General features: G+C 42.7%; 1 protein-coding gene across 2 annotated transcripts in view; it reads right to left on the reverse strand.

Annotated features, from left to right (window-relative positions):
* The window catches only part of LOC309543273 (coagulation factor XIII B chain-like), a 100,010-nt gene that overhangs the window by 45,874 nt on the left and 26,767 nt on the right, over window positions 1-27,369 (reverse strand). For both annotated transcript variants that reach the window (XM_082242730.1, XM_082242729.1), the window contains exons 4-6: window positions 19,183-19,362; window positions 15,526-15,693; window positions 3,996-4,187 (exon numbers count right to left, since the gene is read on the reverse strand). In XM_082242730.1, coding sequence (XP_082098856.1) covers window positions 3,996-4,187; window positions 15,526-15,693; window positions 19,183-19,362 — 540 coding nt within the window. The remainder of the gene's footprint in view (window positions 1-3,995; window positions 4,188-15,525; window positions 15,694-19,182; window positions 19,363-27,369) is intronic.

Raw genomic sequence — 27,369 nt, forward strand, 5'->3', positions numbered from 1 at the left:
TCAGCAAAAAAAAATGTGCTGAAAAACTCAGCTTATACTGGAGTATATACGGTAAGTATTCACAGCCTTTCCTCAATCCTTTTTTGAAGCACCTTTGGCACCAATTACAGCCTCAAGTCTTTTTGAGTATGATGCTACAAGCTTGGCACACCTATATTTGGGCAGTGTCTCCCATTCTTCTTTGCAGGACCTCTCAAGCTCCATCAGGTTGGATGGGGAACGTCGGTGCACAGCCATTTTCAGATCTTTCTAGAGATGTTCAATTGGGTTCAAGTCTGGGCTCTGGCTGGGCCACTCAAGGACATTCACAGAGTTGTCCCGTAGCCAACTCCTTTGTTTTCTTTGCTGTGTGCTTAGGATCGTTGTCCTGTTGAAAGATGATCATTCGCCCCAGTCCGAGGTTCCGAGCGCTCTGGAGCAAGTTTTCAGCAAGAAAGTCTCTGTACATTGCTGCATTCTTCTTTTCTTCGATCCTGACTAGTCTCCCAGTTCCTACTGCTGAAAAGCCTCTCTACAGCATTAAGCTGCCATCACCATGCTTCACTATAGCAATGGTATTGGCCAGGTGACAAGCGGTGCCTGGTTTCCTCCAGATATGATTCTTGCCATTCAGGCCAAAGAGTTTAATCTTTGTTCCATCAGACCAGAGCATTTTGTTTCTCATGGTCATTTTGTTTCTGAGAGTCCTTCAGGTACCTTTTGGCAAACTACAGGCAGGCTTTTTTTGCCTTTTACTGAGGAGTGACTTCCGTCTCATCTACCATACAGGCCTGATTGGTGGAGTGCTGCAGAGATGGTTGTTCTTCTGCAAGGTTCTCCTCTCTCCAAAGAGAAACGCTGGAGCTCTGTCAGAGTAGCCATCGGATTCTTGGTCACCTCCCTGACTAAGGCCCTTCTCCCCTGATCACTCAGTTTGGCCGGGTGGCCGCTCTAGGAAAAGTTCCGGTGGTTCCAAACTTCTTCCATTTACGGTTGATGGAGCCCACTGTGCTCATTGGGACCTTCAACGCTGCAGACATTTTATTGTATCCTTCCCCAGATCTGTGCCTCGATACAATCCTGTTCCAGAAGTCTACAGACAATTCCTTGAACTTCATGGCTAGGTTTATGCTCTAACATGTACTGTTAACTGTGGGATCTTATATAGACAGGTGTGTGCCTTTCCAAATCATGTCCAATCAACCGAATTTACTCCAATCAAGTTGTAGAAACATCTCAAGGATGATCAGTAGAAACAGGGTGCACCTGAGCTCAATTTTGAGTGTAATGCAAAGGCTGTGAATACTTATGTACATGTGATTTTTTCATTTTTTATTTTTAATAAATTTGCAAAGATTTCAAACAAACTTCTTTCATGTTGTCAATATGGGATATTGTTTTTAGAACTTTCAGGAAAATAATGCATTTAACCACTTAAGCCCCGGAAGATTTTACCCCCTTCCTGACCAGGCCCTATTTTGCGATTCGGCACTGCGTGACTTTAACGGACAATTGCGCGGTCGTGCGACGCTGTACCTAAATGAATTTGACGTCCTTTTTTTCCCACAAACAGAGCTTTCTTTTGGTGGTATTTGATCACCTGTGCGATTTTTTGATCATGCGCTATAAACAAAAAAAGAGCGACAATTTTGCAAAAATAACAATATTTTTCAAATTTTTTTATATGAAATTCCCCCCCAAAAAAATTTAAAAATCAAAATTTTTTAACATTTTTGGCCAATTTGTTTTCCGCTAAGTATGTTTGGTAAAAAAAAAATCGCAATAAGCGTATTTTGATTGGTTTGCGCAAAAGTTATTGCGTTTACTAACTAAGGGAAAGATTTTTGTCATTTTTGTTGTTTTTTTTTTTAACTAGTAATGGCGGCGATCTGCGATTTTTTTTGCGGGACTGCGACATTGCGGCAGACAGATCGGACCCTTGACTGACATTTTTGACACTTTTGGGGTTACCAGTGACATTACTACAGTAATCCGTGCTATACATATGCACTGGTACTGTAAAAATGACACTGGCAGGGAAGGGGTTAACTTTATTAGTGATGCAGTGGCTAAGTGTGTCCCTAGGGGCGTGCTTCTTACTGTGCAGGGATGTGGCTTTTCATATAACAGCAGAGATCTACGATCCTACATAGCAGGACCGTATGATCTCTGCTGTTACACAAGGGAGAATGACAGGCGGCTTTGTTTACATTAGCCTCCTGCCTTTCTCCCTCTGTAACTGACGATCGCGAGTGGCCGGCGGACATCGGGTCCACCGGTCACTCGCACGGAGGTGTCCGTGAATGAGCGTGGGCGGGAGCTCGCCTCCGGCGGGAGCGCGCCTCCGGCGGCGCGCGCTCGCCCCCTATTGGCTCACAGGCGAGTGACGTACCCATACGTCACTTTGCCTGCACGGGGCTGACCGCCGCAGTATATGTACTTGCGATCGGTCGGCAAGCGGTTAATCCATTTTGGAATAAGGCTGTCACCTATCAAAATGTGGAAAAAGTGAAGCTTTGTGAATACTTTCCGGATGCACTGTAGATTTATGTTTGTCCTAAGCATTTACTGTTTGTATTGATCAGCAGCAGATGCTTTGTTCATGACTATGATCATTTTTTTTTTAAACAATCTGTTTATGAGGCTGCATGGTAAAAACAAAAATGTGATTGATAAACTATTGGCGCTATATAAATCCTGCATAATAATACTGTAATTACTTATGATTGGGTCTTCCAACTATCAATCACAATCCACTTCCCTGTGTGTGCCATATCAATCGAATGGGTTGTTGACCATAGATCAATTATTCCTATAGAGAGAGGTTGATTGGATAAGAAATTGATTATTTATTGAAGCATCTATGACCACCATGACGGAGCCCCGGATAGCAGCAAAAACCTGAACGAGGATCTAATCTTCTCCAACTCTAACCCAAAACTAAAGAAAAATATTTCGGCTAGGAGCACATCTAGCCGTTTCCTGCATGCGACGTTTGCATGGGCACAGCAGCCCATTCATTTGAATGGAGAGCTGTACCTGCCGGGAATGCAATAAAATCCTAGGTGTGCGCAGCCTATTGCATTAGGGTGTGCACCCCAAAGCTCAAACACAGGTGTATGTGTGTGTGTGTATATATATATATATATATATATATATAGAACAGTGGACAGTGTTAGAGCAGTGGATGTGTCCTCAGAGTAGTGGATTGGGTCAATAGGTTTTTTTTTTTTTTATCATTATTTAATTTTTTTAATAATTTTTTTGCATTTTTATATTTTTTTTTTACATTTTTTTTTTTACCAGCCCTGTTGGAGGGGGGTGGCTTGGTAAAATATCAGGGACAATGATTCCCCAAGTCCTTTCTCAGCTGCACTGGACAGTGAGTGAATGGGAAATGCTCTGTGCTGAGCGGCTTCCTGTTCATTTACAAACTGAAGCATAGTAAATACAATTTATTATGCTTCCTTAATGACCAGACAAAGGTGTGATCAGTACTTATTGCACAAGGGGGGGGGGGGACTAGGCCATAGAGTGATTAGGGTGTGCCCAGGCACATCTGGCACACCCTGTGCGCACACCTATGAATAAAATAGGTCCCTTTTCAAAACTGCAGCCGCACTGAAACCATGCGGTTTAACCACTTGTCGACCGCCCACCACAGATATACTGCGGCAGGCTGGCTCGGCTGCGCCTGTAGGGCGGTTCGCGGGAGTGCTCCTGGGATCGTGCTCGCGCCCCATTAGCCAGCGGGGAAGCTGATTCATGGGGCCGGCAGCCGCTATTGCCGCTGGGCGTCCACGATTGCTCCCCGCTGAGAGAGAACAGCGGTCTGCTGTTGTAAACACAGCAGACCGTTGTTCTCTCAGGAATCAGCACAGAGTGCCTGTGTTCCTCCTATTTAGATCACAGGTCTATGTGTTGATTCAGTTGCATTCCCCCAATAAGTGTAAACCTGGCCTCAGGCTGGATATACACTTTAGGCAGAAATAAAGTATAAAAGACATAGTACTTACTTCCGGAAAAACATCTTTGATATTTCATCACTCCGTCGTGACAGAAAGCCGATAAATACCCTCGGCGCCTAAATGTTCTTTTACATTTTACTCTTATATCTGTACCGTGCTCATGTGTCATAAGAGCATCTTTAGGCGATACAAGCTCAATGTGGTTTTTATCCAGAATGCTGCTGGAAATTGTACAAGGCTCTGCAAAAAAAAATAAAAAATTAAGATTTAGTTAGGTAGAAAAAGTGTACAGTAAAACCTTGGATTGGGAGCATAATTCAGAAACATGCTTGTAATCCAAAGCACTCTTATATCAAAGCAAATTTCCCCATAAGAAATAATGGAAACTTAGCTGATTCGTTCCACAGCTATTCATTCATGTCTTTCAGTTTAACCACTTTAGGACCGGAGGATTTTCCTGCTTTACGTCCAGGCCACTTTTTGCGATTCGGCACTGTGCGACTTTAACGGACAATTGCGCGGTCATGCAACACCCTACCCAAATGAAATTTACGTCCTTTTTTTCCCACAAACAGAGCTTTCTTTTGGTGGTATTTGATCACCTCTGCGCTTTTCATTTTTTGCGATATTATTTAAAAAAAAACGACAATTTTGAAAAAATAACAATATTTTTCTACTTTGACAGTTAAAAAATATCCAATATATTCAATTTTTGTCATATATTTAGGCCACAATGTATTTAGCTACATGTCTTTGACAAAAAAATGAGTGTATTTTTAACCGCTTTATGACCAGAAGGTTTTACCCCATTCCTGACCAGGCCATATTTTGCGATTCGACACTGCGTTATTTTAACAGACAATTGCGCGCTCGTGCGATGATGTTCCCAAATTAAATGTATGTCCTTTTTTTTTTCCCACAAACAGAGCTTTCTTTTGGTGGTATTTGATCACCTGTGCGATTTTTTTACTTTTTGCGCTATAAACAAAAAATAAGCGACAATTTTGAAAAAATAACAATATTTTTCACATTTTTTTATATGAAATCCCCCCCCCCCCCAAAAAAAAAAAATGTAAAAATCTAAATTTTTTAACATTTTAGGCCAATTTGTTTTCTGCCACATATTTTTGGTAAAAAAAAAAAAAAAAAAAAATCGCAATAAGCGTATTTTGATTGGTTTGCGCAAAAGTTATCGCAGCTACTAACTACGGGAAATTTATGTCATTTTTATTGTTTTTTTTTTAACTAGTAATCTGCGATTTTATTTGCAGGACTGCGACATTGCGGTGGACAGATCGGACCCTTGACTGACATTTTTGACACTTTTGGGGGTACCAGTGACATTACTACAGTAATCAGTGCTATAGATATGCACTGTTACTGTAAAAATGACACTGGGAGGGAAGTAGTTACATTTTATTGGTGATCAAGGGGTTAATGTATGTCTGGTGCTTACTGACGTGTGTGGGGGGAGGGGACTGTGTGACACAGGCACAGATCGCAGGTTCAGCTACGCTGAATCCTGCAATCTGTCCCTGCCTGTCACTTAGGAGATCCGCCTGCTTTGTTTACACAATTGGGCGGATCTCCTCACTCGATCCCCGACGATCGGGGAAGAGCGGCGGTGATCACCGCTGCTCCTCCCCTGGCCCGACTCCCGCTGTGACTGAACACAGCAGAAGCGAGCCTCCGGTGGCACGCGCGTGTCGGCCACAAGGGGAGGAGTCCAGCGACGTCGACCTACGTCGCTGGACGATAACGAACCACTTTGCCGCAGTACGCTCAATGTGAGCGGTCGGCAAGTGGTTAAAGTCCATATAAAAAGATTATAGCAATTTGATAGGTTGTGTAACCGTAAAATGTCCATCCACAAATGGCAGCCTCCACAAGGGGATTAGAAGCAAAATCCAGCAGGAGCTACAGAGTATAAAAGAGAAGAGAGATGCCTCTAAGTGTAGTAATATGGTTACATTTAATGAAGATTCAACATTTAGCAACTCACATGGTTGATGATTAACTACTTGCAGACCAGCAGGTCGGCAGGTTCCCGTGAATCGCCGTACCCACTCGGCGGCCGCGATTTCCGTCAGGCACCCGTGATCGCTCCCCGTGAAGAGAGAACGGTGTAAACACAGCAGACCGTTGTTCTCTCTGGTATCAACACAGAGCCCCTGTGTTCCTGCTATTTAGGATCACAGGTCTCTGTGTTGATATTACAAGCCCACCCCCTCACAGTTAGAAAACATCCCCTAGGCTCACACTTAACCCTTTGCTCGCCCCTGGGTTAACCCCTTCCCTGCCAGTGTCATTATTACAGTAACAGTGCATATTTTTAGCAATGATTACTGTAGTAAAGTCATTGAACCCCCAAAAGTGTCAAAAATGCCAGTTAGGGGTCCGATCTGTCCGCTGCAATGTCGAAAATCCTGCTAAAAATTGCAGCTCGCCGCCATTACTAATAAATAAATAAGATACAAAGGGTGTATATTGAGAATCTGGAATAGAAGCTCACATACACTAGCAGCGCTACAAAATACTAATGTGTCCTTTAAAGGATGTATACAATAAAGTGCACCTTAAAAATCTCTCATAAAATTGTTACACAATGTCCCCACAGTGTAATATATAACACAAATATTGCATATAAGCCCAGAGTTCACAAAGTGCACTGGATATCGGGGTTAAAAACCCATAGATCTCCTATATTGATTATTGATATCTGTCGTGTCCGGACCACCGTCACCACACCTCCAAACGTGTTCCCCTTGGTAGTGAAAACTCACCAGACCCTGGGTGAAAGCCAGCCTTGTAAAGGATTCAATTCCTTGGCGTGGTGTGCGGATATGAAGACACCCGAAATCTCCAATGCCAAATGATTGTTTGCACCTGAGCCTCAATGCAGTATATGTATGGCGAGTATCATGAGAACATGTGAGGAAAGAAAGGGGGAGGACCAATCGTGTAATTCCGTAAAACAATACACTTTATTGCAATTTCCCCATTCCCCATACAATGCACTCACAAAGATACAACTTGCTAGTAGCATGTAGAATAAAGATTAGAAGTCTGCAGTGTGTCGGTGACTCACTGCTACCTCGGATCACCAGCGGGAGCCGAAGACTCGGAACACCGACTTCCACGTGACAGCTGATGGATGCGTGCTCACGCCCTTACATGTTTCGTCACACCGGACTTCTACGGAGGGCGCGAGCACGCATCACCTCGCTCCCCTAATATGCAAATCCGGGTCGGAAGGAGACCGGAGCGCTAACCAATCAGCGGCCAGCAACCCGTGACGGTATACTCCGGACATATGGACCACTCCCCGGCTTACGCCGAGGTTCGGACCCGCCCACTCAACCTCCGACCCGGAAGGTAAATAAGCCACATCACTTCTGATAGGCTGGCCTGCTTACTACTCCATACGTTATCTCCTCACCAGTGCTGCTATCCACCGCAATAGGTACAAACCGACAGCGGGGACACAAAACACCCGATCTTTGGGGATTCATTCGTATGTGTCATATTGTCCCAAAAAAAGAACACTGCTGTAGGAGTCCTATCACAGCATTCCTCCAAATTAGTGTCTTTTATACAAAAAGCAGTTATATTAATTTTCTGAAACCATGCTGACATATTATTATACATGCTACTTTACATGTAATCAACAATATACTACAATTATTAAAAATATTAAAAAGTAAAATATTCTAAAACATTGGAAAAGATAGAACTGTAAACACCTTATATGATCTCAAAGAATTGATATCAGTAAATCTTTATGAAAAAGGCAAACGCTGAAATAAAGAGACCGCCCTAATTTCTAAGAATCATCACAAAACAATTAGGGCCAGACCTATAAAAAACAGTTTGAAGAGAAGACCTGGACCATAAGAAAATGAAAATTAATTTAATTTGTAATGGAGATGGAAACACCACGGCTACTACAAACTGCTTTAATAATTACTAATGAAGCAGTTTATGTCCAAATCTATGTTTAACCCGTTGGGGTGCAAAGCATTCGTAAGGAAGATCCAATGAGTCTCCCTTTTTGATAGCTCACGCACTCTATTGGAGCCCCTCCACACCGGATCTAATCTCTCGATGCCCCAAAATTTAAGATTTGATGGGTCCTTGTTATGGTGACGTTTAAAGTGTAATGGTACACTATGGTGTTTATACCCCTTTCTTATATTGGCCAAGTGTTCGGCTATACGAATGCCCAATTTCCTCTTAGTGCGACCTATATAAATATAGCCGCACGGACATTCCATGCCATAAACCACATGTGTAGTGTGACATGTGATAAGGTCTTTGATCTCAAAACTTTGATTATTGGCAGAGGAATGAAAGGAGGTGAAGTTACGCAGATGTGTCCGTACTTGCCTACAGGCTCTGCAATGTCGTCACGCGTAAAAGCCTCTTCTATCCTCCCAAAACATTTTTGGTTTGACTGGGGGATCCAAAACCTTTTGGACTATCTGATCCCCAAAGGTTGGACCTCTCCTATAGATGAATGAGGGTGATGTTGGTAAGACATTTCCCAGGATCCGGTCCATACACAGCACATTCCAATGTTTCTTTACTACATCTTCTATTTGTTTGTGCTGTGTATTGTACTGCGTAATGAAGCTCCATTCATGACTATCACTGGAGCCTCTATTACTGGGTACAAGACATTCATCCTGGGAAACACTAGCCACTTCTGTGATATCCCTGTCCAAATGTGCAGGATTATATCCCTTATCCACAAACCTCCGTTTGATGACTGCAGCTTGGGCCAAGAAGTCACTGTCTCTAGAGCAGTTCCTCCTGACTCTTAACAGTTGGCCTTTAGGGATGTTATTCAACCAACTTCTATGATGGCCACTTTGAATAGGCAGATACCCGTTTCTATCCGTGGGTTTAAAGTATACCTTAGTATCCAATCTGTTGTTGTTTAACATAACTTCTACATCCAGGTAATGAATCGAACAATGACTCCAATTGAACTCCAAACGGATGTTGTTGTGGTTGGAGTTGTTGTTGTCTTCTACCTGCCTGGACTTTTTTCTCCAGACTAGTGTTATCCAACTGAGGTCATATCTGAAGGATACGAAAGACTTTTTGGTGTCCTTAAAAGGAGTGTCATTGCCATCCAACTCAGAGACATTTCTGGTTACTGCGGATGTAGTATCCCTTTATACAATAATTCAACACGAGGATGCTTTATTAGCTCTTAATTGGGCTTTCAGTAAGAGATCCGATATCCCTGATCCGCAAAAGAGGTTCCTGCAACATGCGCTTGAGTTTTGCCTCTCGCACAACTATTTTTGGTACAACGGGATGTTTTATAACCAAAAAAGAGGAGTAGCGATGGGCGCTAAATTCGCGCCGAGTCTTGCGAACCTCTTCATGGGGGAATGGGAGGATCACTTCATTTATGGGGCCCAAAGGACGGAGCTAATTATGTCCCGCAGATACATTGATGACCTATTTTTTATATGGTCAGGACCTGAGAGCTCTTTGGAAAGGTTTTCAGCTGAGCTCAACTCCAACCACAACAACATCCGTTTGGAGTTCAATTGGAGTCGTTGTTCGATTCATTACCTGGATGTAGAAGTTATGCTAAACAACAACAGATTGGATACTAAGGTATACTTTAAACCCACGGATAGAAACGGGTATCTGCCTATTCAAAGTGGCCATCATAGAAGTTGGTTGAATAACATCCCTAAAGGCCAACTGTTGAGAGTCAGGAGGAACTGCTCTAGAGACAGTGACTTCTTGGCCCAAGCTGCAGTCATCAAACGGAGGTTTGTGGATAAGGGATATAATCCTGCACATTTGGACAGGGATATCACAGAAGTGGCTAGTGTTTCCCAGGATGAATGTCTTGTACCCAGTAATAGAGGCTCCAGTGATAGTCATGAATGGAGCTTCATTACGCAGTACAATACACAGCACAAACAAATAGAAGATGTAGTAAAGAAACATTAGAATGTGCTGTGTATGGACCGGATCCTGGGAAATGTCTTACCAACATCACCCTCATTCATCTATAGGAGAGGTCCAACGTTTGGGGATCAGATAGTCCAAAAGGTTTTGGATCCCCCAGTCAAACCAAAAATGTTTTGGGAGGATAGAAGAGGCTTTTACGCGTGCCGACATTGCAGAGCCTGTAGGCAAGTACGGACACATCTGCGTAACTTCACCTCCTTTCATTCCTCTGCCAATAATCAAAGTTTTGAGATCAAAGACCTTATCACATGTCACACTACACATGTGGTTTATGGCATGGAATGTCCGTGCGGCTATATTTATATAGGTCGCACTAAGAGGAAATTGGGCATTCGTATAGCCGAACACTTGGCCAATATAAGAAAGGGGTATAAACACCATAGTGTACCATTACACTTTAAACGTCACCATAACAAGGACCCATCAAATCTTAAATTTTGGGGCATCGAGAGATTAGATCCGGTGTGGAGGGGCTCCAATAGAGTGCGTGAGCTATCAAAAAGGGAGACTCATTGGATCTTCCTTACGAATGCTTTGCACCCCAACGGGTTAAACATAGATTTGGACATAAACTGCTTCATTAGTAATTATTAAAGCAGTTTGTAGTAGCCGTGGTGTTTCCATCTCCATTACAAATTAAATTAATTTTCATTTTCTTATGGTCCAGGTCTTCTCTTCAAACTGTTTTTTATAGGTCTGGCCCTAATTGTTTTGTGATGATTCTTAGAAATTAGGGCGGTCTCTTTATTTCGGCGTTTGCCTTTTTCATAAAGATTTACTGATATCAATTCTTTGAGATCATATAAGGTGTTTACAGTTCTATCTTTTCCAATGTTTTAGTATATTTTACTTTTTAATATTTTTAATAATTGTAGTATATTGTTGATTACATGTAAAGTAGCATGTATAATAATATGTCAGCATGGTTTCAGAAAATTAATATAACTGCTTTTTGTATAAAAGACACTAATTTGGAGGAATGCCGTGACAGGACTCCTACAGCAGTGTTCTTTTTTTGGGACAATATGACACATACGAATGAATCCCCAAAGATCGGGTGTTTTGTGTCCCCACTGACGGTTTGTACCTATTGCGGTGGATAGCAGCACTGGTGAGGAGATAACGTATGGAGTAGTAAGCAGGCCAGCCTATCAGAAGTGATGTGGCTTATTTACCTTCCGGGTCGGAGGTTGAGTGGGCGGGTCCGAACCTCGGCGTAAGCCGGGGACTGGTCCATATGTCCGGAGTATACCGTCACAGGTTGCTGGCCGCTGATTGGTTAGCGCTCCGGTCTCCTTCCGACCCGGATTTGCATATTAGGGGAGTGAGGTGATGCGTGCTCGCGCCCTCCGTAGAAGTCCGGTGTGACGAAACATGTAAGGGCGTGAGCACGCATCCATCAGCTGTCACGTGGAAGTCGGTGTTCCGAGTCTTCGGCTCCCGCTGGTGATCCGAGATAGCGGTGAGTCACCGACACACTGCAGACTTCTAATCTTTATTCTACATGCTACTAGCAAGTTGTATCTTTGTGAGTGCATTGTATGGGGAATGGGGAAATTGCAATAAAGTGTATTGTTTTACGGAATTACACGATTGGTCCTCCCCCTTTCTTTCCTCACGTGTTCTCATGATACTCGCCATACATATACTGCATTGAGGCTCAGGTGCAAACAATCATTTGGCATTGGAAATTTCGGGTGTCTTCATATCCGCACACCACGCCAAGGAATTGAATCCTTTACAAGGCTGGCTTTCACCCAGGGTCTGGTGAGTTTGCACTACCAAGGGGAACACGTTTGGAGGTGTGGTGACAGTGGTCCAGACACGACAGATATCAATATAGGAGATCTATGGGTTTTTAACCCCGATATCCAGTGCACTTTATGAACTCTGGGCTTATATGCAATATTTGTGTTATATATTACACTGTGGGGACATTGTGTAACAATTTTATGAGAGATTTTTAAGGTGCACTTTATTGTATACATCCTTTAAAGGACACATTAGTATTTTGTAGCGCTGCTAGTGTATGTGAGCTTCTATTCCAGATTCTTAATATACACCCTTTGTATCAGATTTTTGTATATAGCGGCTGCTTTTATTTTATTTGGTATTTTATTCTCTTAGCGCTGGGTGAGTAGGTTATTTATTACTTACTCCTATTTTACGTTAATAAATAAATAAGACATAAATCTTCCCCCTAGTTTGTAGGCGCGATAACTTTTGCACAAACCAATTTTTACCAGAAATGTGTAGCAGAATACAAATTGGCCTAAAAAGATGAAATATTTGATTTTTATATTAATTTTATTGGGAATGTTATATAACAGAATGTAAAAAAATATTGTTTTTTTTTTTTCAAAATTGTCGCTCTTTTTTTGTTTATAGCGTAAACAATAAAAATCGCACAGGTGATCAAATGCCAAAAAGAAATCTCTATTTGTGGTAAAAAAAGGACATCAATTTTATTTGGGTACAGCGTCACACGACCGCGCAATTGTCCATTAAAGTAATGCAGTGCCGAATCACAAAAAAAGGGCCTGGTCATTAGGGGGGGGGGGGGGGAATCTCCCGGTCCAGAAGTGATTAAAACAGGCACATCTAAGTATGCAGGCACTTGGGGTAAAGCTGTCCACATAGATCATCCTCCACACCGCCGGCTCTCACCGTCTGCAGTTGTGACCGGAAAGACTACCCTGCAGTAGAGCGATCTGAAAGCGAGACTTGAAGTGCTCATGGAGCGCAGCGTGGAAGGGATGACGCTGGTGGCGGTGCATAGGATGGTCTATGTGAACAGCTTTACCCCAGTTGCCTGCATATTTAGATGTGCCTGTTTTAATCATCAACCATGTGAGTTGCAAAATTTTGGACCTTCATTAAATGTAACCATATTGCTACACTTAGAGGCGCCTCTCTTCTCTTTTATACTCAGTTATGACATGATGCTCCTTGTATATCAAGACATCGCTTGTTTATCAAGTCAAAATTTATTTTAAAAAAATAGCTTGTCTTGCAAAACGCTCTCAAACCAAGTTACTCTCAATAAAGGTTTTACTGTATCTAAGAATATTCTACCTAATACTTAGCTAAGTGGAAAACAGCTGAATGTTTTAAGACAGCTTCTCGTAATCACCAGGCCACCTGGTTATAAACCCTTCCATATACCCTGTGAAGTGACCGGCCTCAGGTGATACACAGAGATTAAACAAATCCTCCTACAGTGTATACCTGTTTATCTGCAGTCTTCTCTTCTCTACATCCCTTGAAAGGCCAGAATTTATACAGCTTGTCTGAGCTGTCAGAAAAAAGAGGGCAGAGAGCTGAAATTACACACCGCATAGTTCAGTGAGGAGAGCTCTGAGAGCTGATTGGAGAGAAGGGACACACCCCCCTTCACTCAGCACACTGGAACAGAGCTGAGGCTGTCAATCACAGGCTGCGTGCTACAGCTTCCTCCCCTGTCACCTTTTTTTTCTGTTGGTGTCAGGAAAACCTGTCAGAAATGATTAATGCTGATAGCAGAGAAATGAGGAAACAGACAGAAATAATTTTAAACTTAAAAGCTGTTAATTAAGACAAATGCAGCCATGGCCAAAAGTTTTGATAACGACACAAATATTAATTCTTACAAAGTCTGCTGCTTCAGTGTTTTTGAATCTTTTTGTCAGATGTTACTATGTACTAAGTATAATTACAAGCATTTCATAAATGTCAAAGGCTTTTATTGACAATTACATTAAGTTTATGCAAAGAGTCAATATTTGCAGTGTTGACCCTTCTTTTCTAAAGACCTCTGCAATTCCCCTTGGCATGCTGTCAGTCAACTTCTGGTCTTCATCCTGACTGATGGCAGCCCATTCTTGCATAATCAATGCTTGGAGTTTGTCAGAATTTGTGGGTTTTTTTTTTGTTCACCCGCCTCTTGAGGATTGACCACAACTTCTCAATGGTATTAAGGTCTTGGGAGTTTCCTGGCCATGGTTGATTTGGATGTTTTGTTCCCCAAGCCACTTAGTTATCACTTTACCTTATGGCAAGGTGCTCTATCACGAAGGAAAAGGCATTGTTCCTCACCAAACTGTTTTTGAATGGTTGGGAAAAGTTGCTCTCGGAGGATGTTTTTGAACCATTCTTTATTCATGGTCTTAGGCAAAATTGTGAGTGAGCCCACTCCTTTGGCTGAGAAGCAACCCCACACATGAATGGTCTTAGGATGCTTTACTGTGTGCATTACACAGGACTGATGGTAGCGCTCACCTTTTCTTCTCCAGGCAAGGTTTTTTCCGGATGCCCCAAACAATTGGAAAGGGGATTCATCAGAGAAAATTACTTTACCCCAGTCCTCAGAAATCCAATCCATGTACCTTTTGCAGAATATCAGTATGTCCCTGATGTTTTTCCTGGAGAGAAGTGGCTTCTTTGCTGCCCTTGGTGACAAAAGTCTTCGCCTAACTGTGTGGTTAGATACACTCATTAAAGAGGTTGTAAACTCCGCTAAAATTTATTTTATTTTTTTTACACCCTGAAAGATAAACACATAATGAGCTAGTATGTATCGCATACTAGCTCATTATGAAATACTTACCTTAGAATGAGCCCCCGTCGTGCCGTCCGCTCACCTCTATGACGAGCGACATGTCCAGTCGCCCGTCTTCTGGGATCGCGGCATCCGGCCATCTGATTGGCCGGAGACGCTGTGACGTCACTCCCGCGCATGCGCGCGGGAGCCGACAGTCACGGCACGGTTCTCTGAAGAAACGGCACCAGTGGCCGTTCCTTCGGAGCGCATGCGCCAGTGATGTCACTGACTGCATGTAAGGTAAATATCTCCTAAACGGTACATGTTTAGGAGATATTTACAGTACCTATAGGTAAGTCTTATCATAGGCTTACCTATAGGTAAAAGTGTCAGAGGAGGGTTTACTTCCTCTTTAATATATTTAAAAACGTTTCAAGGGGTCCAAAAAAACCATTTCATCCCAGTATATGGGGAATGGTACTTCCTGGTATTTTATACACCATATGGTTTAAATTGCAAACCGGGGAGCCCTCGCAACTATATAATTGCTTAGATACTCTCATACCTGTCTGCTGCCATTCCTGAGCAAGCTCAGCACAGGTGGTGCCACGATCCCGTAGCTGAATCAACTGTAGGAGAAGGTCCTGACACGCACTGGACAATCTTGGGCGCCCTAAAGCCCTCTTCAGAAATGCAGTGGGAATCCTTTTTTCGGGGTTAAGTTCATTTTCATGGGAAAGAGGGACTTTGCAATTAATTGCAATTCATCTAATCACTCTTCATGACATTCTGGAGTATATGCAAATTGCCTTCATATAAGCTGAAGCAACAGACTTTATGAAAATGAATATGTGTCATTCTCAAAACTTTTGGCCACGGTTGTACACACTATAGAGGGATGTGCTTTGTTCATATTTCATGTCTGAGGTTTACAACCACTTTAAAATCTTTTAGATACCCAGTAAGCCTATGAAAGGTATCGCTGATCGATTCATTTTTTTAGGTCTACCAGTGGTTTACAACATGATTGGACACAAGTTCTACTACTGTGGTACTTACTGAGGCACTGAGGTAGATCCCTCCACTGACCATCTTCGCATATTGCATCGTTCTGCCCATTGTGTACATAAAGCTCCTCACACTCGATATTTATTGAAGAGCCAACCTCATAGCGATCTTGTTTAGGAATCACTTTCCCATTGGAAATCTCAGGAGGGTTACAGGTCCCTAAAAAAAAAATGTGATAATAAAATATATAATTCAGCCTATAATTAAAGATATAAATGATTTACCACTTGCCTACTGGGCACTTTCACATCCTTTGTGTCCAGGCCAAGTTTCAGCTTTCATCGCTGTCACACTTTGAATGACAATTGCGTGGTCATGCAAGGCTGTACCCAAATTACATTTTTTCTACACAAATAGAGCTTTCTTTTGGTGGTATTTAATCACCTCTGAGTTTTTTATATTTTAGAAAAAAAAAAGAATAAAAAAAAAGAATATTTTGTCAGTAAATTTTGTAAATAAGTAATGCTTCTCCTTTACAGATGTGCGCTGATGAGGCTACATTGAGGTGGTGATGAGGTGGCATTTAAGGGCACTGATGAGGTGGCATTTAAGGGCACTGATGAGGTGGCACTGAAGGGCACTGATTAGGTGGCACTGATGAGGAGGCACGAATATGCCACACTGATGGGGGGGGGATGATGGGTGGCACTGATGGGCACTGATAGGTGGCACTGATGAGCACTGATAGATGGCACTTATGGGTACTGATAGGTCACACTGATGAGCACTGATAGATGGCACTGGTGGGTGCCACTGGGCACTGATGGGCAGCACTGATGGGCAGCACAGATGAGCAGGCACTGACAGGCACTAACTGGCATCACTAATGGGCACTGATTGGGGTCACTGATAGGCACTGATTGGGGTCACTAATGGGCACTGATTGGGGTCCCTGATGGACACTGATTGGGGTTACTGATGGGAATTGATTGGTGTCACTGGAGTGCACTGATTGGTGTCACTAATGGGCACTGCTGGGGCTTTATTGTAATCAGGGCACTGATGTTCAGTCGCACTGCTCCGCCATCATTTGACGGTGGGCAGGCAGGAAGTGGTTAAATAAAAGTCAATGCAACGCAGCAATTATCAATTCATCATTAAATGTCATTTTTAAATGCAAACAGTGTTAGGCTCTAAGTGTTATACACGTGTTTTTTAATTACAGATCTGAACACAGCTGCATTGCTTTCAATGCAGTTATTCACACAGGTACGTAAACATACACTGCATTCAGATCCGTAACACAGAATACAAAAATCTGTGTCTAAGAGCTTGCAATTACTGCAATAAACGCATGTATACGTGTGTAGCACCCTTGTCTTAAAGCAGGGTTGCTATTGAAAATAAGTTTGCTGGGCAATAACTAGCTTGGCTATATTAATGCTGTGGTAAATTGAACTTCCTCTTAATCTGGGTTTGGCTGCGATTCTCCCTTCTGTCAGTAGGTGGCACTGTTGCCTCTGACACTAGAGTGAGAATTACAGTTACTGTTAATATTCATGTCTCTCTTAGCCAATTGCAGTGTAGCTGCAGCATGCTGGGAGAGTCTATTTAACTGAGGGGAGGTCCAATAATCGTTCTCTTCCTGCCCGCCTGCTGCTGCTGGCTAGACCTGAAGCCTGGGGCCTAGCCACATGTCTGGGACTCTGCTGATGAGAGCCAGCGACCCGCATGGAAAAGAGCATCCACAGAGATCCAGTAACCTGTGTGAGTTACCTGCCTGTTTCATATGGAAGACAGCTGTCCAACCAGTACAGACCACTAAAAAGAGATTGGATCTGGTGGAGAGGAGTTGCCTCCCTGATCAATCTGAAGCTTTATGGATACTGAATGAATCTCAAGGTCTGTTATCCTGTACCGCTGTCTAAGTACCTGTCTTTTTGTAATCGGAGTCTGCCAAATTGACTGTTCGCCAAGGGTGTCCTGAGCCCCACCCCTCTCTCCCCCAGTTTATTTTTGTCCTGTTGAGAAGAAATAAACTCCTCTGTTACTTCAAGCATAAAAGTGACTGGCGCCCATCGTTTCTTCTACTTGTATTATTACCCACCATGCCTGACAATCCACACCCAAAGGAGGTATGTAGGCCCTCTCTACCCCTGAGTGTCACCACCAGGCCCTAGGGGGTTTCAGGGGTCCGCTACACGTGTTTTTAGGCACAAAAATTAAGTCTAAGCAAAGGGCGAAAATTATCATTATGTACGAATACGCGTCTTTTACGCATTTAAACATATCTATTTTACTCATCATTATGCAGGAACTTTTCTCCTAGAAAACACATTTGTAATAACATAAGGAACATTTTTACTGCTGTATGAAAAGTTTCTCTTGCATACAAAAATGTTATCAAGCTTTTATCTGATTTAGTGTGGTATATAAACTCTCTGTGAATTTTCAATGAAGACGTTTTTGATGTTTTTTACCACCCTACACCGTGTCCCGACTAGTGACTGGGTGGGCTGCGGGATCTTGTATCGTTCTGCTACTGGGCAAGGGAAGCTTATATGATGGACATACTCCTCTTGAGTACTGGGGTCCATATGTAATAAAAAACTTGCCCTAAGAATCAGATTTATATTGACAACACCCTCTACCTATGATGGATCATTTTCTTTGCTTGTACTGTTTTAGGCTACGTTCACATGTGAGCGTAGCGGATCACAGGCAGAATCACCGCGATTCTGCCTGTGATCTGGAATAATTGCAAATCGTGGGACGCCTGTGCGATGCCCGTGATTTGCAATGGCACCCCAAACGCTGTGCGATGTTGCCGCGATTTCTGCCTGCCGAATCGCGGTAACATCGCACAAACAGAATCGCGGGACGCATGACGCCCAAAAAAGGTACAAGAGCTTCTTTTGGGCGTCATGCTTCTTTTGGGCGTCAAGGCTACGTTCACCCACATGTGAACGTAGCCTTAGTGTATGCTGCAAACTTTGATAAGAAATGGTTGATGATAGATTAGGCAATAGCATGCAATGTTAAGTGGCAGCTGCCAAAGCCAGCAGATTATTAGCATGCATAAAGAAAGGGATGTATTCCAGAGATAAGACTATAATCCTTCCACTTTATAAAACTCTGGTTCGACCTCATCTGGAGTATTCTGTCCAGTTCTGGTCGCCAGTCCTCAGGAGGGATGTGTTGGAGCTGGAGAGAGTCCAGAGAAGGGCAACTAAACTGATTAGGGGGTTGGAGGACCTTGACTATGAAGAGCGGCTGCAATCGCTTGATTTATTCTCCCTGGAGAAGAGACGTCTGAGGGGGGACATGATAGCAATTTATAAATATCTCAATGGGGATCTCAGCTTAGAAATTCGAAGGAATTGCATGAGGACTCGAGGACATACAATGTGATTAGAGGAGAAACATTTTAACCTCAGGCAACGAGGAGGGTTCTTTACTGTTAGGGCTACAAGATTGTGGAATTCTCTACCACAAGAGGTGGTTTCTGCGGGTATTATGGTGGCTTTCAAAAGACACTTAGACTTACATCTCAAGGATCAGGACATTCAGGGGTATGAGAGATGATTACGGCCACACACACCTACACAGGTTGAACTGGATGGACTATTGTCTTTATTCAACCTCACCTACTATGTAACTATGTAACTAAGGAAACAAAAATAAAAATGAAAATATGTTTAAACTTACTTGGAGCAATGCATCTTGGGTATTTTATGTGTCTGTTCTGGCATTTGGCTTCCAGGCTTTCTTCTGGCACCATTCCCTCTCTACATTCGAACACAATAGCTTGTCCATTTTCAATCTCAGTGCTTTCCCTATAGCAAATATTATTAAGTGCCATTTCTGTTTCTTGTAAATTACAGTAACCTGGATATAAACAAAATAGGTTTTAATGCAGTTTTTTACATATCTCTTTATACATAGATCTTTTTTGTGCCCCAACACGCTGGTACTTTGTGTTGGTACCTCCCGGCACTGGTCCTGTACTCAGGGTACCAACGTGACACTTTGCACTTCCACTTGTCAACACAAGAGCCAGTAGAGGAAGTCTTCCATTACTCGCTTCACTCTACATTAGAAGATGCCATCAGTGGGAGCCACAGAGGAAGTGAGTAGTGGCACACTTTCTCTACTGGCTTCTGTGTTTACAAGTGACAGTGGATCTCTGGATGGCTTGGGTGCAGAACCCCCCCAACACCATTCAACATCAGAGAGGGAAGTAAGGGCTTTCCATGGCAGATGCTTTACCTGTAGCCCTCGCCCCTCAGCAAGCTGACTCTGAGAACTTCTACCCCACAAATGTGGCACTCTTAGCAGAATAATCAGGACAGAAATCTGGGATGTTATTCTTGTTAGATATATTAGATGTTAACTTTGCAATTTCATTGTCGTTTTTGTGAGCAATGATCAGGTCATCTACATAAATTAGCAGATACATCCACTCAGTATCTACTTGTTTAGCATATAGGCACGGATCAGCTTTGCTTCTTGTAAATCCTTCATTTAGTAGAACTTGATTAATCTTCAGGTTCCATGCTCGAGCTGATTGTTTAAGGCCATAAAGAGATTTATTCAACTTGCAGACAAGATGCTCTTGTCCCTTTTTCAAATATCCTTCTGGCTGTGACATGTACATTTCTTCTTCAATATCACCATTAAGAAAAGCTGTCTTAATATCGTGATGTTTCACAATCATTGTACGCATGGCAGCCACTGTCATTAGTGTTCTGAAAGTACTTTGTTTAGCAACTGGAGCAAAAGTAGCATCATAGTCCTCACCGAACTTCTGTGAGTAACCTTTAGCAACCAGCCTTGCCTTGTACCGACAGACTTTCCCTTCAGAGTTACATTTGGTTTTAAAAACCCATTTACATCCTATGGCATGTTTACCTTGAGGTAGCTCTGAAAGTGTCCATGTCTGGAGATCTTTGAGTGATGTCATTTCTTCATCAGCGGCTTTATACCATACTTGTTTCTCATGCATTGGCAGTTTCTGCATCTCTTTCCATGAACCTGGTTCAGTTTGAACAGCTCTGCGAGCTATGTAAGATAAACGTTCAGCTGGAACACCTTTATTGATTCTGGTTGATTTTCTGACTGAAGGTATTTCTGGTTCAGTTTCAGGTTTTGATTCTTCTGTAGTTATTTCTATTTCTGTATCACTTTCCTTATTTTCTTGAGTGACTGATGTTGATTCTTTCTCAGTTTGAAAAGTTTGAGTCTGTTGTTCAAACTTTGAGCACACAGAACTTTCATCAATAATCACACTTCTGCTGACTGTTACTTTGTTCATGTCTTGATGTAAAATCCTGTATCCTTTTTGAGATTCACTGTACCCCACAAGCACACCTTCTTTTGCACATGCATCCCATTTTGTACGTTTTTCTTTTGGAATGTGTACATAGGCTTTACTTCCAAAAATTCTGATGTGTCTTAAATCTGGTTTCCTTTTGTTCCACAGTTCATATGGAGTTTTTGTTGTTGCTTTTCCCGGCAAACGATTTTGAAGATAACATGCAGTTGTGAAAGCTTCTCCCCAGTATGTAGTTGGTATATCAGCATCAAATAGCATGCTCCTCCCACTTTCACATAGTGTGCGGTTCATTCTCTCTGCAACTCCATTTTGCTCTGGGTTATATGGAACTGTTGTCTGGAACATAATTCCATGCTTCCTGAGAATGGCTTGTGTTTTACCACTTGTATATTCTGAGCCATTATCTGTTCGTAGTACTCTGGGCATTCCGCCAAAAATATTGTTTACTTGAGCGAGATACTCTTCTAATTTCTCTGGCACTTCATCTTTATTGTGAAGTAGAAATACTGTGGTATACCTGGAGTAATCATCAATGAAGGTCAGGAAGTACTTTTTCTTTCCTGGAGTCATAGTTTTCATTGGACCACAAAGATCTGAATGTATTAAGTCCAGAGGTTTTTGGGATTTGCTGTTGGTCTGCTTGGGAAAAGGTGTCCTTGCCATTTTTCCTTTAATACAGCTGGTACAAATCATTATGTGATCACATGGATTAATCTTAATACCACTTGCATAGTTATTCTCAACTATTTTCTTTATTGTATCAGAATTTCTGTGCCCCAATCGTCTGTGCCAAGTGTGGATGCAGTTTGAATGTTTATCCTCTTTGGCTATTTTAACCATTTCACTGCAGTTCAGCTGATAGAGTTCATCTATGATGGTAGCCTTTGCAAGCAAGCAATCCCCTTTTGTTATGATACAACTGTCACCCTGAAATGTGACTACATTGCCTTGGTTAGTGAGTTTCTTTACTTACAAAAGGTTGCTTTCAAGATCTGGCACATACAGAACATTCCTCATATGGATCTTTTTAGTGATATCTGGAGAGATAGGACAGTATAGAAAGCCATCTCCTATTCCCACTGATTTCATAAATTGTCCATTAGCTGTAGTTATCCCTTCTGTTTTGCTTTCATCAAGCTGAGTGAAGAAACTTCGGTCATTTGTCATGTGACTTGTAGCACCTGAGTCCACACACCATGCTTGCACAGAGGTGACACCATTTTTGGATCCGAATGCATACTCCTTTGTTTCTATGACATTCTTAGCTTGTTGCAATGCACTATGTTTTTGCATTCTAGCTTTCCAGATTCTACAATCTGCTTTTAGGTGTCCTGGTTTCTTGCACACAAAGCATTCCCGCTTTTCTAGCTGCACGTTACTGTGTTTATTTTTGAATTTTGTCTTTAAAGCTGTCTCTGAACACACACTCACATTACTCATGCTTTCAGTTTTGCGCTTGTATTGATCCACAAGCTTGCCTTTAACATATTCCAGTGTCAGATCATCATCTGGACGTGCATCTAGTGCTGTGACAAGTGTCTCATAACTTTCAGGAAGTCCACTTAATAACAGTGCTGCAACATGGAAATCTTTTATTTCTTCTCCAATCCCTCTCAGTCTCTCCACCATCTCTAAGGTCTGTCTTATATAGTCCTGCATGTCCTGGTCTTTCTGTAGCTTAGTCTGATAGAGCTTTCTGATTAAATACAGTTTATTGCTGAGATTAACTCTTTCATGTGCTTTCTTTAATTCTTCCCACATGTCTTTAGCAGTCTGACAGTTACATATATGTATGATTTGATCATCATCTATGCACAGGGAGATTGTGCTCTGTGCTTTCTGATCTCTGTCTAACCACTCCTCTGCGGGCTGTGCAGGTCTTGATTCATTTATACATTTCCACGTACCTTCTCTTATAAGCAGCATTTTCATCTTGAATTTCCAAGATTGGTAGTTCTGATTTGTCAGATTTGCAATGGAGAACTTTGCTGAGGGGATGGCAGCAGCCATTTCTGCTGTTTGTCTTTCTGTTGCTGTCTCCTGTACTCACTTGCTTTAGCTCACTGTATCTGGCTATATCCAGGGGTAATCTGTATTATATCCTGGGCTTCTGTAACATGTCCTGGGCCCATAACCTGTTAGATATAACCTTTTGGGGCTAAAACAATGCACAGGCAGACAGTCTGTTGTTTCACTGAACACTGCTTCCTGTTCTGAGCAGGAACTCTTCTTTATTACTCTTTGAGGCATAGACAAAACATGAACTCACAAATGTAACACTGCCATCCAGTGGTCATACAATGTAATAGGCACACAACAATGACATATAGTATTTGTTGCTGATATAATACAAACCTTGTATGCTAACAATTCTGCATTACCTTCCTCCTCTCCTCCACTATTGCTGCCATACTTACAACCTCAAAGAGCACCTGTTCCTATAGTGACTACTAGCTCCTCCTCCACAGGAATTGCTTTGAAAGTACTGCTTGGACTTGGCTTCCTATGGTATTTTTAGGGTACAATAATTGTGACGTGTGCTGTGTTGACAGTGGGTACACCTAGGTTCTCTTTTTGCTGACCATGTAATGCAAATGTGTGACACCAAGGAGTTTGGGCTTTAACGTCTATATGCCGCCTATATGCATCCATGGGCAGCCAAGATTTCTGTCCTCAGAGCATGCTCACAATGCAGCTACCAAGCTGTCACAGACAGATTTTGTTCTCTGGTTTTGATCAGGAGCTGGCAGGATAGACTCCTGATCATATATAGCCACAGTGAGATCCAATCATAGTGATTATATGATCCGGATGTCCAATCCTCATGGTCGCCCTAGTGTAAAGACCAAGTTAAAGGGACACCGTGAGGGGTCTCGAAGGGGTTGACTATGCTCTTTTAGGTATCTCCCACTGTCAGAGCAGTGTAGTCATACCCACAGTTCGCCAAGGCATTTGTATCACTGGCAATGCCTAGTGCTGCCCTAGACCTTTCACGATCCTAGAAACACCTCTGTATAAAACGACACCAAAAAAAGTAAAAAATGCTAAATTATTCTTATTAATTCATATATTATCCAAACCCAGACCCATAAATTCACATAACGTGTATGAAAACCTTTTTTGTAAATTTTGGTTAGAGTAGAAAGAATAGTCCCTCCACTTCTTGTCCCAAAGATACAGCCGGAAGTAGATATTCCCAGAGTGAAGGGATATTCCCTCTTAGACGGGTGTTACCAGAATAGAGTGAACCAATTCAGCGAAGACACAGATAACGATAAAAATCTGAACTAATGCCTCGTACACACGCAACGATTATCGGACGACCGATCAGCCGTCTTTTGTCCAGTGTTGTTGTGTTGGTTGAAATGTGCTCTAGACTGCATACGAATTTTCTCGGCCAACAAAAACCAACTTCAGAAGTGATGTCATGTGATGGTTAACTTTCCATGTGTTTTTTCTTCTCTGAGCATGCCCAGTCTTGCTCATCTGAATTTTGTCTGCCGAAATCTGTACTGACTGACGGAAAATCGGCCGTTCTGTTGACGGCCAACAAACATTTTATAGCATGCACACCAGATTTTGTTCGGCTGAAAAGTCGGAGTCGGTTGTCGGAAGCATCATACTAACAAGCCGAAAATCGGCCGATCGGATGTTATCTGAAAATTCACGGCCAACAATCGTTGCGTGTGTGCAAGGCATTACTCCATCCAAAACTAAAAAAAGGTTTTGTCTTTACATACACTAAAAACAGATTCCCATTGTCTTATGTGTGGAAGCAACTGTCCAGAAGCCTAACAGGACAATCAGAAGTTGTCAAGTAAGTGAAGGATGTAGAAAAGCATTTGACTCCTGGTGAAGAAAGCAATGTAGCTCAATGGCATAGGCAGCTTGAGCACTATATGTACCATCTGTGTCCCTGTGATATGCAACTTGATGGACTGTACTGTACTAAAATTGTATGCAGTACCCTCCTAGATAGGTACTAGGTTAGGTAAATTTAGTTATTAGGCTTTCCTGTAGTCAGTGGAGCTGCTTGTGATTACTGTGGTCTGCTCTAAGTTTCACAGGCTGTAGGTTTGGCTGCTTCCTCCTGTCTTCTGGATGGTTCTGGGAGGTAGTGGGCTGGGAGAGTCAAATCTACAATATTAATAATAATGTGGACCCAGCCAATCGCTGGGGGTAGGGTGCTCAGATGGTGGCTGGGGTAGAGCATAAATTGTTTAGAGCTTAGAGCAGAGGTATTCATGTCCAGCAGGAGAAGATCCCAGCCTAAAGGGCTGCTGCCCCTCTGGGCAGTTTAACTGTGCGTCTTCATTTGCTCATTGAGGTCCCAGTTGTGTTAGCTGGGTGGTCTATCTGCTGAATTTTGTTGAAGCTGAATGAGGGACTCTTTTTTTTGGAGATGTGGTTTGAAGGGCTCACAGGAGAAATGTCTGAATGATATTGAAGGCAAGCATCCAACTATCCAGAGACGGTAGTGAGTACAGACCGGTATGTGGGATTCCAGTGACTGTGCACTGCTGACGAGTCACTGTATGACGAAACGCGGGATTGGCTGACGGCTGGCGCATGCGCAGACGAGGGACGCGGCGGCCATCTTGCTGGTGGGAAACCAGACAGTTCGTTTGTAAGGATACTCGGAACGCTGGCTATTGAATTCCTTCATGTAAGCTGCTTTTTTTTATTCCTAATAAAAGCTGTTTAGAGTTACTGCACCATGAGGAGTTCTTTTGTTTATGTTTCCCATGAGTTACAAGGCTTTTGAAGGTGTTCCCAGTTCCGAACCATAAGGAGATGTGATAGAGGGGATTGGACCGTATCCACCATCTGTTTATTCATTATCACTGTGGGCGTTGTGTGACCCTTTTGGGTCCATACTGCTGGTAAGAGTGTTTGGTGACTCTACATGGTGGTGGACCCTTCTTTCTTTGCACTTCTTATTGGAATGATTTGGACACTATTGTGCATGAAATATCTGTTGCATCTTCACGACTGATTTTGCTACTATTGGGATTAGCGTGACACCTTTTTTCTTACTGTGTACTGCTGCTTTCCCTCTTCATCAGAGTCATCTTGTGCTTAAAGTGGACATTGCTCATGGTGTCCCTGTGTAGCTCAGCCTAACATTTACTGCTTCAAGGACTGGGCTAAGAATCTTTAAAAGGGAGTTAGGAATCCTCAAGTTACTACTAATGTTGCTGGAGTATTCCGGGGTACCCTAGACCCATCCAAGTTCGAGTTTTCAAAAAAGGATAGCCCTAAATCATTGAGCCAGAAGAGTATCAGAAACTGTGTGCTTGGCTGCTAGTACACTTTTTGGGGAAGGAACCTTGGGACCAAATCAGCGGGCCCTTTTGGGGGTGAGCGCTACATGCACTAAACAGAAATTCCCAATCAATAATTGAGGCTGTTTGGTAGAAGAAAGAGATGCACATCAAGCACCCCCTTTTAGCTTCTGTGCATGGGGCCCTAGAAAGATATTGCCGTATACATCTGGAGCACTTTAGGAGCTTTTCCACTGCATAGAACCGAACGGTTCGGCTCGCTTTTGTGTTTTTCCACTGCTGGTAACGCATGGTATAGTGTAGGAACGGTTTGGTATGGTACCGCGGCGCTTTTCCACTGCGTGGAACTGAACGGTACGGCTCTCAAAAACAGTACCACCTCCATTGTGGTTCCAAGAGGTACCATACCCGGTACCATATCCCACAATCCTTTGCATGCAGTCACTACTAGCCACTGATTGGTCAGAGAATCCCACCCACCCCATTGTTATCCCACCCACTTAACTTTAGTACTACTTTAGTGGAAAAGCAAACCATACCGTACCATACCGAACCGTTCCAACACCGTACCATGCGGTACCAGCAGTGGAAAAGCAAACCGGGCCACAATTTAGTCTCCCAGACTGGTGCAATGGAGTGTAATGGATCCATTTACACTACAAAGTCAAAGTTATGTTAACACCCCTCTAATTTTCATGCAAGGTCCACTTTAAAGCTGAACTTTTGGAAACCTGAAAATTCTGCCTTGCAGAATTTGCCATACATTCTGCTTGTTTATATCTAGGGGATAGGAGAAGCCCTTTTTACTTATCTGATTTGCAGTTCCCTTGGCAGACAACACTCCCCCATGCTCCGGTGGTGGACTGTACCTTGGCATCATCTATACGCCCTGCACTGGTCTTGATGAGGTCAGGACCTTAGCCTGCTGGAGCATGGAGAAGACTCTGTGGGGACCAGCCTAGCAGCATGGAGGAGTGGAGGATTGTGTATGTAAATCTACTTTTTCCATGCCCCCTAGATCTGAATGAGCAGGTAACCCTTGAAGTGCAGGTGCAGATCCACTTCCAGGGAGAGTTCAGCTTTAAATTGATTGTAAGCCATTATTGTTAAATTAAAGCGGTTGTAAACCTCAGACATGAAATATGAACAAAGCATATCCCTCTATAGTGTGTACTTGTCTCAAACCAAAGCACTAAGTGTCATTTCTGTCTGCTGCTTCATTCCTCTGACAAGTTTTCCTGACACCAAGAGAAACGTGGTGACAGAGGAGGGACC

Source organism: Pelophylax lessonae (assembly GCF_965119305.1).
Source record: "Pelophylax lessonae genome assembly, chromosome: 13".
Classification (NCBI taxonomy): Eukaryota; Metazoa; Chordata; class Amphibia; order Anura; family Ranidae; genus Pelophylax; species Pelophylax lessonae.